The following is a 12,258-nucleotide window of genomic DNA, read 5'->3' as shown; positions in this document are numbered from 1 at the left end:
GATGACAATTTGCAGAGGCGCTCAGCTGAGTAAGGCCAGCAGTTTGGTATTGACAGGTTCTTAGTGTCTGCAGTGTCACCGCTGCTTGAATGAAGAGGCTTTTAGGAGCAGGAAGTGAGTACAGTGCCACATAAGTGGTGATGAAGAGGTTCTGGGGAGAAGTGAGATCTTCCTTTCTAATCTCCTCTCTCTCCCGGGCAGGTGAGCGGGATGTGCGGACACACTCCTCAGCGGGCCTCTCGCTCCGTCGGATCCCCTCCGTCCCAGCCTCCTGCCGCCTCCGCCGCAGCCCGTGGGGCTCAGCCGTCATCCTCGGACCCCGACGAGACGTTGGCAGACCTCCGCAGGTGAGGAAATCGGGCGCCGCAATCCAGACCGAGACCTCTTCATATGATGAAGCGGCTCTCTGTCTCTCCAGGGTGCCACGGGGGCAATATTTTTCCCTGACAGACAAATATTGCCCCTGACGCTGTCGACAGGTCCCCTCCTGCTTGCGCGTGATGCGCTGGCTCGGTCTCTCTCTGCTTGAGTGTTTTTTTTAGCACTTCTGATGCAGTAACAGGCTTAAATGAACAGTGTAATGACGCCCAGCGGGGGCTGCTGGCCTCAGCAGCACAATGGCCAGATTAATGTCAATTAGGAATAGAGACACTGCTCATTTTGGCCTCTTTTATTCTCTCCTTCTCCAGGGGGATCTAATCGAGTTGCTTTCGCTGCTATCAAGCTGAATTCCGTCTCTCGCACTTTTCCTGCCTCCTTTCGCTTTTTCTGCTGTTTTCTGCTCCTCTCGCTGATGATGGTGTTAACTGGCGTTTGTATTCTTTGCCTTTGTGTTTCAGGGACTTCATAACCAGCCTGAGAGGCTTCAGCTCCTTCTACAGTGGTCTCGGGGAGGCCTTATGCAGCCGCGAGCCTGCTCCAGCGAACCACTCCCTCTGCTGGAACGGGCAGGAGATGACAGACAGGTAACGCAGGGGCCTCGTTTTTGTTTGCAGACTGCGAATCAGCACTTCACAGTTTATTGGCTCTCTCTAAATTATCACTTATACAAACACTTTGCTCCCATTCTTGAATTCCCAGCCCTCCAGCTTCACATCTAGGAGTGTAGGTGAACTGAAGGGCTTCCCACAAGGCCCCCCCACTCCCACCGTCTCACCCACTGAGTGCGAGTGTAAATCTTGACTTTGGCTCTATGGGATGTTATTAATGTCAGGCACACTGTCACCTTCTTCTCGCTTAGTTAATTGCCGTTTCGATCGCTCTCTCCTCCTTCATCCAGCGTCTCCTGTGCACCCCGCAGAACAGCATTCGGTTTCCACAATATTTCATTTCACCCCTGTCCTTTGGCTTCACACATCACAACTCTCAGCGCTCTTTCCGCCTGCACCGTCAGCTGGCCCCGATTTCAATTTGGCTCAGATAGTTACAGATATCATAGGATTTTTAGGCTTTTAAATCATGTGTGGAATTAAATCAGTGTAGATGCACAAATTTTCCTATAAAAGCACTGGGGGATGTTTTAACTCTTGTTCCCAAAGATGAAGGAGAATAAGTTTGGTACTTCTGGCACAAAGATATAAAAAAAAGAACCGAGTCTGAGGAGGAGATATCAGGCTGGCAAGGGGGCAGAGCTGTCCTGAGGGGATGATTACAAGCTGGACCAAGCAGTGCGACAGGAAGGTGCAGGGGAGGCAGGAACAGGAGACAAAATGATGGAGAGATTACAGTGTCTCGCGGCAAGCAATTCTCCATGTCACCTGCGAGGGCATATGTCTGCAGATTCACTCGGCTGCATTTTCACTCCGAGATTTGTTCTGGATCATCTTCCATTATCTCCCGAGATAGGACCTTCTTCAGAGCCAAATGTGGCATTCATTCAGTGCATTGTCTCATGCAGATAAATTTAGAGCGGGTGGGTGGGGAGGATAAGCACTGGAGGGGTCGGGTGCTGAATGTCTCTGATACTTGAGGAGTGATCTTTGGAGCTAAATGAGGCGCCTTTTATCGGGCTCTGTTTACCATCACACCTGGAAGCCAGATCAGAGGAGGAACACTTTTCACCACATCAAAGTGTTGCCGTGATAACTGTGATAAAAACGTAACGCCGTATCAACTCAAAACATTCCTCTTTTGGATCTAATGACAGTGTAAATTCATGCGTGTGTGATAAGTGATTCAAAGATAAGATTCGGTGTCGACCGTGAATGTTTCATTTTGGGGACTGTGACGATGGAGACTGAGAGGAGGTCAGAAGATGGAAAATCATTATCATATTTAGTTTTTCACTAATTGTTCTTGTTTGGAGATTTGTTTGTTTGTTTGTTTGAGAAAACACTCTTTCAGCTTTTGCTCTAAATTCACATTTCATATGAGCTTTGCTTTGAACCGCAGCTCACAAAGGTGGAATCATGCAGACTGGTCAGCATGAGTGCAAATGAGTCAGTGCTGTAGACTGTATATAAAAGATTCGTTTTTCTGAGCTGTGACTTTCAAACCTAAAGTCAGAGTTTCAGCTGCTGCCATGTCGAGTTTTGCAGCCAGAAATAAGCAAATGTGGACCAGAAGGATAGCAGCAGGACTGAAAGGTAAGGTTTACAAGGTGGTAGTGAGACCTGATGTGATGTACGGTTTGGAGATGGAAGTGACCAGAATGGACAGCAGTAGAAATTAGACTATCAAGCTGGGAAGGTTTGAACATGTGCAGAGGGGGGATATACTGGAGAAAAAGTGTTGAAGCTGGAGCTTCCAGACAGGAGGAAAAGAAGAAGACCTCAGAGAAGACTCATGGGTGTCGTGAAGGAGAAAAAGTGAGATGAAAACAGAAGAAAGGACATGAAGATAGTTAGCTGAGTTAGCTGTCCCTAGCCAGCTTAGCTAGCAAGCTGCATCCGTGAAGCACAGACACTTGCTGCAACAGGCACCAGCAGTATAAACACAGATAGGTGGAGTCGAGCTCTAGGTCACAGCCCAACTGTAAGCCTAAATCCACATGGATGGGAGCCGGATTCAAGTGGCCACTAAAGGAACTGCAGTTTTTGTGACTTTAACTCTCAGTTTTCAGCCTCAGAGGCTGCCACGTGCTCCGTGCCCACTGTCATCCTTTAGCATTGTGTTAAATTATTTATAGTGTCTGAGATCCTGCAGCACATGCTATGCTAAATGTCGTGTGAGGCCTTGAGTTGACTCAGATACGACTCTTTATGCTAAGATGCTGACAGCGGCAATGCTTTATAAATATATAGACACTTAAAGAATAACCAAGCCTAATGGGAAAGTTCAGTTTTTAAGATTGTATCAAATTTATTTTTTTTAAAATGGTTCTACTTAAAGAGGTGAAGAAAGCTGAAGTGTCACCAAAGGTATTTCCATTCTTTCTGAGCAAAACATGAATTTCCTCAGCCGATTTCATCTAATTGTGTAATCAGAGTCCCCAACTTTTCTTTACAAGGAAGAAATGCCATTAGTGCCAAACTGGGTCAATAAAAAGCAGAAATGGTTTGTTACACTCTGACAGACTCGATTGAATTCATGAGAGCTGATGTGATGTGGTACAGCTATGTAAGAATTACTGTGGTCCCAAAGATATCATAGGCAATAATGGATATCTGTATATATGTTTTTTTAATCACAGTTGATTTAAAGCAAATGATTTAGTACCTCCGTCAGCTATGGGTCTAGAACAGTTTCACCCCACCCTCAAACATTAACCTCATGGTTTAAAGTTAAGGCAACGTGATCTTCATAGTCAGTGTCATGTTTCGTCTGTGCATGTAGGGTAGCAAAACCAAATTTTACGGCAATCCATCAACAGTTTCTGAGGAAGTTCAACCTGGACCAGTGCAGACTGGCCAAGAGACGAGATAAGTCGTTTCAAGGAGCCATTAAAAGGGAACCATTATCCTCTTCCTTAGAGTCTCCCATGTGAATATGCTGTTACTGAGGTGGATGCTCATATTACAAATGGTCAGCGTTTCAACGATTTCAGCATATGTACAATAAATCCCATCTGCCAAAAGCTAAGGCTTTAAGGACGTTTATACCTGCCATGTGAACGGCACCGTCTGACAAAGTTAACGTCAGACTGTCGCTAGCAGCACTTTCTGCCGGTCGTGCACCGCTTTTTGAAACCTGCCGCATTGTACCGTTGCTACGGCAGCTGGGTTGAACAAACGAGTGCATAATTGTGTCAGTTTTTACAACCATTTTAATGATACATCAGTACAGAAGAGCAGAGCAGATGTAAAGTAAGCAACTCCGCCCACCTGCTGTTCAAACTTGTCATTTTCAAGGAGTCAGCCAATTGGAAGAAATTTGGCTTAATTTAGCTTAAAGGACAGGGAAGGATTAAGGATTAAAGAATAATGAGGATTATGTTGAAGTTAGAATCATGCAGCGCTCCAAAAATAAAAGTATAGAGCATAATGCGCCCACTTTAATGAGACTCAAGTTCACCCACCCGCTGCTCAGTCCATCACAGCTGTTTGCATGAACTCTGAATTTTGTGTTTTCTCAGTGCGACATTAAAACAAAGGAACAGTGTTAATAATCACCTGTGTGTGTGTGTGTGTGTGTGTGTGTGTGTGTGTGTGTGTGTGTGTGTGTGTCTTAGACAAGATTCTTAGGCATGGAAAAAGGTGTTTGTATAAATGTGTGTGTGTGTGTGAATGTGGCTTGTAGTAGGAAGTGTTCTTCTACTTCTGCGGGTTATTTTGCTGTGAGAGGTGGCAGCCTCAGACTGGACCTAATGGCAGCGTGGTAATTAGTGTTACATTAGATTAAGTTATCGCAAGCATGAGCCGATGTGATCAGCTCTGCTGGCAGCGAACAATAACACAAGCAGGACTGGATAACGAGCCGAGAGTCGACAACTGAGACTGTCGGCGGTGAAAAACGGTTTAACGGTGAGACACGCTAAATTATATTGTGGTAAAATTATCTGACAGGCACTTATCATGTGAAACACTAACCTGCCTCGGCTTCTTATCGTCACTCAAAATCTCCCCGTCCTAATCCTCCCTCCTCTTAACCATATTTCCTCTTTTCCTCTGCTTAATTGATCACACGTTTTTCCATTATTCATGTGATAATTAGCAGCGAAGAAGGGATGAGATCATGGATAATAAGAAGAATAAATAACTGGGGAAATGTAATTTGAGTTTAATGAAAAGTCTGACTTGGAGGAGAACGAAAGACGGATGAAAAGAGACGGCAGCTCATAGGTGTGTGTGTGTGTGTGTGTGTGTGTGTGTGTGTGTGTGTGTGTGTGTGTGTGTGTGTGTGTGTGTGTGTGTGTGTGTGTGTGTGTGTGTGTGTGTTGGGGGAGTGTGCACACAGGGCTGTTTAAAAGAGAGAGAACAAAGGATGACCTCATACTTTACACACAAACACACACGTGTGCACAGATTCTTTTTTCAAGGCTCCTTTTTCACTCTCGCTAATCTTTTTCCTCTAAAATAATTCGTCCTTCATCTTTTCAAACATTTACAACAACACAGCAGACGACATTTACGCTGCAGCGTGACATCCACTGCGGCACCTGAGAGAGACGTGTCTGACTCAGGTTCACCTAAACGTGCTCGTCTCAGTCAAGCAGAATTAGCCAGTCTCATCCCTCCGAGCGTGCGGTGAGGAAGGGGTTAAACCCTTGGGACTGTCAGAAGTGAAAAAAACACACCTGCAGGAAAGTCTCAACATGAAAGACAACAGCTGTGGAGAAATCTACCTTTCAGACATCCCAGCTCCTCCTCTTGATAGTGTACACAAGTGTAAACAGAGCAGCACTTCCTCAGTCGTACATTTAGGCGTGTAAGAGCCTGCCCGTGTGCTGCTTCTACCTAAATATACCCTCACAGCTAAAGCAGGGCAAAAATACATCTCTGCTAATGTTCTCTCATTAACTTCAGATGATTAAAAAGCTACTAACTGAGCAGATAATGTGCATGAAATTAATCAGCAGCCAAACTTTACATGATAGTTCAAGATCTTTGGGGATGTTGTCGGCGCCCTTGAAACACTTAAAAATGTCACAGAGGGTGGTAATGTAACAGCCTGTCTCTTGAAGGCAGATGTTCAGAGTTAGCATGTGATGAGTGATGAATTGCAGCCTTTATAACTATATTAATAACATTAAGCTGTCTTTAAACAGCAGATCTTAGAAAAATATCAACCTGCCTCTGGTTTTGTAGCTGTAGCTTCTCCAGTGAGGGAAAAGTTGGTTCTTTGGTCAGAGCTCATTGACAAATGAGCTTTTTAGCTCAGGAAACTAAAACCCAGAAGACCTGCGATTCCTCTTATCAACACTAGATGGTGATAAAAGCCCTGTTTGTGTCTTCCACAAAGGTAGCTTAGCCTGAAGTCACTGAAGCTCTTCAGAGTTTCATCAACACAAGGCTTATTTAAGCATTTTCTTCCTGTCCTTTCAGATATCCTGGGCCCGGCCTAAAACGACTGCACCCCAGCTCAGAGTCCAGGAGCAACAAGCCGCCGGAGCCGGTCATCAGCCAGATCATAGACAAACTCAAACACATCAACCAGGTGAGCTGTGCTCTTTTATTTCCTTTATGGTTATAGCTCCAGCTCTGCAGAGATGGGATAGTCCACTCTCCCATTAGCTCTGCTTCTTGGCTCACAGTTGGACGCTGATTCCCAAGCTGCTGGAGGCCCTGCTCTGCAGCTCCTGTGGGGGTCAGCACAAGCCAAGCAAAGATGTTAAATGAGGATGCTTTGTTTACTATTTTGCCCTTTTTTAAACACAGCAAAACACTTTTGACTGGAAACTGTTTAAAAAAAAAGCTCTTCCTGGACACAAATTCTCCCGCATGGCAGCCAGAAAATGAAAGGATGCGTGTCCTCCATCCACAAAAGGCCCAGCTGTCATCAAGGCCGAAGCCCTTGTTTTTTTCCCACCACTTCCGCTGGCATGTAAACCACGGTCGGAGCAGGCTGGCTTTGTTCAGAGATGCAGGATCGAACTCATGTATCAGCCCACAGATCTGCCGGCACTTCCTGATTCTTGGTGGTTGCACTTGTAGCTGTCAACACTTCCAGCTGACTACCCCTCGCCCCCTCCCACATGCATACACACATATGTGTGCGTGTTAACACGAGTGTGTTTGAGCTTTAGGATGTTGTAGCCCTGTCTAGGTGGATTCCCCTGTTTAAAAGGGAACCTGGGAGATCTAAGAAGTAGCTCCGGACGCTTCTCCACTCCCTGCTGACAACCAGAGAGCCTCAAGAAAAAAAAATTCAGAGGGCTTTGGGTTGAAACGGTGTAATTCTATCATTTACTTATGCAGTATTACTTCATTCATATGTGTCAGACGCCTCCTGCTGCCTTCAAACGCCACATACATGATTCATCCTGGCTCTACATACGTTAGGCAGTTTAAACGCTCATTCCTAAAAATGTGGGTCTTATTTTTTTTTATAGTTTTGGCCATCTTTTCTGTGAGCTGTGAAGACGTTGGACTCACCAGAGAAAGTTCCTGACATTCACTGGGGAAAGAAAAGCTGTTTAACCATTTTATTTGGTGCTAAAACGCAAAGAAAGCATAAAATGTCAATAATAATCCCTCAGTGCAGAGACCAGGATGGATGTTTTGTGTAATAATTTCAGTGTAAAAGTCAGTGTGATCACCTGACTGTGTCACGGCGAGTGAGAAGAGCCGTGTGGAAAAGGTAAGGAAGGATCCAAATGCAGGCACTTTGTAACGGTGAGAAGGTGGTTTATTGGAATGCACGGCACAGGGAAAACATGGCAAACAGAGACAAACTAAACTATACTGGAAACAACTACACTATGCAAGAGGAACCGGAACACGAACATGGAAGACGGCGAGCAGAGGTGGAAGACGGTAGACAGCAGGTAACACACAGATGAAGCGGGGTAGATTCACAGATGACGCAGGGTGGCTACACAGACGGACCAGCCACTACAATGACTAAAGACATGACTTAAATACACAGAGAAACACAAGGAGATTGCACACAGGTGGTGGACACAGCTGGGAGTAATCAAGAGACGAGACAAGAGGTAAAACTGAACACACTCACATGAGACGCAGACTTTCACAATAAAACAGGAAACCAGCACACTACACCAAGACGCAGACCTGACACTGAGAGACAGACAGAATGACACATGGAACCTGAACTCACACAAAACATGAGAACACAAATCCTAAATATAAATAAACAGAAACATGGAACTCTAATAACAATAATCATCATCACCATCACACCAAGATAACTGAAACAGTACCATAGAACCATAAAGAATAATCCATGATGCAAAAGTAAACCAAAACATAATAAACTCAAAATACTGGGTCCAACGGACCCAGAACCGTGACAGACTGTGCATTTTTTGCCCTTTCAGCCTTCTTTGGAGCAATTTTGTACACTATTATTATAGGTAGGAGTGAGAGCCAAAATGACCAAAATAAAAGCCAAGCTGTAATAAACCTGAATTATCCTTTAAGCTTAAAAACACAGGACATACCCTTTAATGTAATAAGCCTTTCAAAACTTCCTGCATCGGCACGGATAAACAATTGTAGCCATATGATTACAAGCAGAGCTGCTGCAGTGCAGACTGTTTACCGTGTGGATCGAGTTCCTGATAGGCTTTTGATGAGATTTTGCAAGAAAATGCAGTTTAGTGAAATGACTGAGCTCATTGTGTTATAGACATTGAGACAATCCCTTGGAAGCATGAACTCAGTCAAGTCATATGTTCTCAGTAACCTAATTCCCATTTCTAATTGGCTCCCATGTTGTACTGATGATGTGGCAAACATGTGGACGTTTATGGGGTTTTGATTCTGTTTACACAATCGGTTAATATTTATGCAGATTGACCATTCGCAAGGGAGCTTTTAGTCTCATATCTGATGACCGTGCAGCAGAGTCAAGCATGTTTCTGCTTCGGCTCCCCTTCCCTTCAGATCTTAACTTCAATAGTCTGGATTAACATCTGACAAAAGAATGACTGCACTTGATTGCATATTTCATGTGCAGTAAAACTGTTCATGGCTCACAGCCATGCTTTCCCTCCCCCCTTTTGTTGCAGAAATAGGATTAAACTAATATTTTTAAAACCAATCACCATTATACTTGGGCGTGCAAAATGACAGGAACACCTTGCAATGTTGTGCAATCTGCTGCAATAGTCCTGCTGTAAATCAGCCCACTGAGAAGTTTAAAGTATTGGAATTTTAGGGGAAGATGGCTCACCCGAGTTTATCTTGATAGTAATTTGTAATTTTCTTGTAACATCTCTTATCAAAACATATGAAACTAATTAGTTTTTATAAAAATAAAATTACTTTTGCTTTAGTTGGAGCTCTGAGACACAATAAAAGTGCTAATCTGCACAATATCCATTTGCCTGATGTTGATGTTAACATGGTCATGGATCTAATGTTTATTATTGTCACTGTGGTTTTTTGGCATCTTTGTACGGGAGCTCAACCAATAAACTGGTAGAGTGATGTTAATAATGGGCGCTGACTCTAGAATACTGGTTATACTGTGGCTGCAAAACCAGCACAAACAGTGACCCCTCCACCACTGTGCTTGACAGTTGGTAAGAGATGTGCTCTGTTCGCTTTTCTCCAAACATGGCGCTGTGCGTTACGGTCAAACATCTGCACTTTGGTCTCGTCTGTCCAAACAACATTGTTCCAGAAGTCCTGTGTTTTGTTCAGATGGAGCTTTGCAAATATAAACCATGCTGTCATGCTCTTTTTGGAGAGAGGACGCTTTCTCCTGGCAACTCTTCCAAACAGGCCATACTTGTTCAGTCTTTCTCTAGTTGTACTGTCATGAACTTTAACATTTAACATCCTGATTGAGGCCTACAGAGTCTGAGATGTAGCTCGTGGCTTTTTTGCAGTATCTCTGAGCATTGCACGGTCTGACCTTGGGGTGAATTTTGTGGGCCGTCCACATATCTGAACGCTTCAGACCAGCAAACTGCAAAAACCAAACTGCTCACACTTGCAGATGATCAGTTAATGATCAATGATTAGCAATGCCTGGCTGCTACTTGCAATGTATTCAAGTTTTCATGGACTGCATAGAATTGTCCGTCCATTAGGGGCCAGTATTACCAGTTAAGATTTTACTCCCAGCCACAAGTGTTAACCCCCTGGTTGAGCTAACCTAACGACATACATGAATGCATACAGACCTTTTCAAAACTGTTGCCAGACTCAGTGGGATCCTTCCTTTGGGAGGCCAAGAATAACAATTTGCCAAATTTCAAATCTGAAACCAAGTTGTGTACCAGGTGACTTGGCAACATGACCATACCCGGAGCTACAATGCTAATATGTTTGAAAAGATACCTGCCAACAGGGAAGGATCAAGTCCCTCTTCAGCAGAGAGGCACAGCCTTAAACATACTTTCTAATCCTGCTAAATGTTTATTGAGTATATACCGCATTTCATGGTCCTGCTCTCTGCTTACATATTGTAAACAACCACCGAGGGCACTGGAGAAAGTGATGTTGTTCAGTTAAAAGCAGTTTTACAAGGTCTCCGCCTCCCCGCCAGTTGAAAGACCACCAGTTCCAGATGATGCAGGGCTAAAAGCAACTAATTAACCATGTGATATGAAAGAGTGGGGCTATGGCTCACAGATAATTACTTTCATCTGCCCTGTTTATATGCAAAGTGTATGAGGACAGGCCAACGGTGAGATAGTAATGTTGCATAATGGTCCAGGAAGGCAAACAGCGGAGTGCCATGTTGATTAAAACCTGCAGTATTCACAGACGATCGTGCTCAGATGAATGTGCACATGTAAGTCCTGGACATGCATTCAGCTCTGCATGCTGGACAGGGGTCGCTTGCATACAGTCCTCTGCAAATCCTATAAGGCTCTTTTCTCCTGTGCACGTTTTCCATTTGAATGAACATTATTCTCCTTTTGGCTGTAGCAGCGAACACGAGCAACGGTTCTTCCAGCTCGTACTGACCCACTTTCAAAAAGCGAATCGCTCCCAGACCACAGTATGTAAGACTGTGTCGTAAAATATAGGGGGCTACACTCTCCAAGAGCAAGGGGGAACGTGGGACCCCTCCAAAAAATCTACTTCCTTCCAACTTTAATCCCCCTGATGTTTCATTCCTCCACTCTTAAGTGCTCCGTGACGATGGCCCTGTGAAATGCAGCTATGCGGCGGAAATGTGTCATTTCTCACGTTGTCAGTGTTGATCAGAGTATCAGCAGATACAGAGACAGTTTGGCAGGGGACCCCTTGCCTTTGTGCCTCTGTGAGGCTAAACTAAACACAATAAGAAGAGGAAAAAATTCAGAGCCGGTCGCCTCAGCTTATAAAACAGCGTTTTCTCACGCCTGAAGCGGTTGATGTCATGACTGAGTCGTAGCCAAGTTTAAAGTGAGCCGCACACTATAAATGGATGAGGAGAAATGGCTTTCTCCTTCAGTTATTGCTTCCCGACTTGGAATCTTTAAACAGTGCGGGACTGTGAGGAGCCACGGACATTTTTGTGCATGCAAACACTGTGTGTAACAAATTCCCGTGTGAGGTCCTGTCTGTATATGCAATATGAGCTGATAAAGACGAGAGTGCTCGAGCTCGCTCTCTCCCCGGCTCTGACGTCAGGTTGGAGATATTCTTTTGATGCCAGACTGGCGATTCTTCCTGGTTTTCTTGCTGAGAAGTGGACTGTGTGAACGTGACTCTGCATTAACACTTTCGTTTTTCGTAAAGTTCCTGCGCACAGGGGACGTAGGGGCGTTAGCGCTCCTAAATTAGAACATATTATATTGATGATGTGTTCTTGTTCTGAGGGGATTAGTTTGTTTTTTTTGTTGTTTTTTCTGAACATCTGTTTAACTTCCCAGAGTATCAAGTTTCTCCTCTGAACAACTAATCTGGCAGGAGATGGTTGAGCTAGTGGCAAAATAGAGCAATTATGTGATTGGTCTTTGATTACAGAGCGTTTCATTTGTCAGATGAGTTTGCCATTTGGAGGGTCAGACCTCCTGGGATTATTCTGACAGCCCCCCTTTTCTGGCTACACGACACTCTTTGGAGAGCTTAAATTTTGAATGCATCTTTTATGAGTCAGTTTCATTAAAACACAGCTGTTTGATCTGACACTGTTATAATTGCTCTGTAATTTGAAAAATAACGTCTTCACATTGCCAGCCAAAGCTTTCATTTTCAGCTATTTGAACATTTTAGCTTTTACTTCCATCCGTCTCTATCCCTCCCTGTTCATTTC

The 12,258-nt window shown here is 44.3% G+C and overlaps 1 protein-coding gene across 2 annotated transcripts in view; it reads left to right on the top strand.

Annotated features, from left to right (window-relative positions):
* gpc3 (glypican 3) overlaps positions 1 to 12,258 on the top strand; it is a 135,083-nt gene that overhangs the window by 92,222 nt on the left and 30,603 nt on the right. For both annotated transcript variants that reach the window (XM_031751436.2, XM_039615571.1), the window contains exons 4-6: positions 202 to 347; positions 840 to 965; positions 6,423 to 6,534. In XM_031751436.2, the coding sequence (XP_031607296.1) occupies positions 202 to 347; positions 840 to 965; positions 6,423 to 6,534 (384 nt within the window). The remainder of the gene's footprint in view (positions 1 to 201; positions 348 to 839; positions 966 to 6,422; positions 6,535 to 12,258) is intronic.

Source organism: Oreochromis aureus, linkage group 2 (assembly GCF_013358895.1).
Source record: "Oreochromis aureus strain Israel breed Guangdong linkage group 2, ZZ_aureus, whole genome shotgun sequence".
Taxonomy (NCBI): domain Eukaryota; kingdom Metazoa; phylum Chordata; class Actinopteri; order Cichliformes; family Cichlidae; genus Oreochromis; species Oreochromis aureus.
Note: the sequence above shows the minus strand (reverse complement) of the source record. Positions and strands in the feature narration are given on the sequence as shown.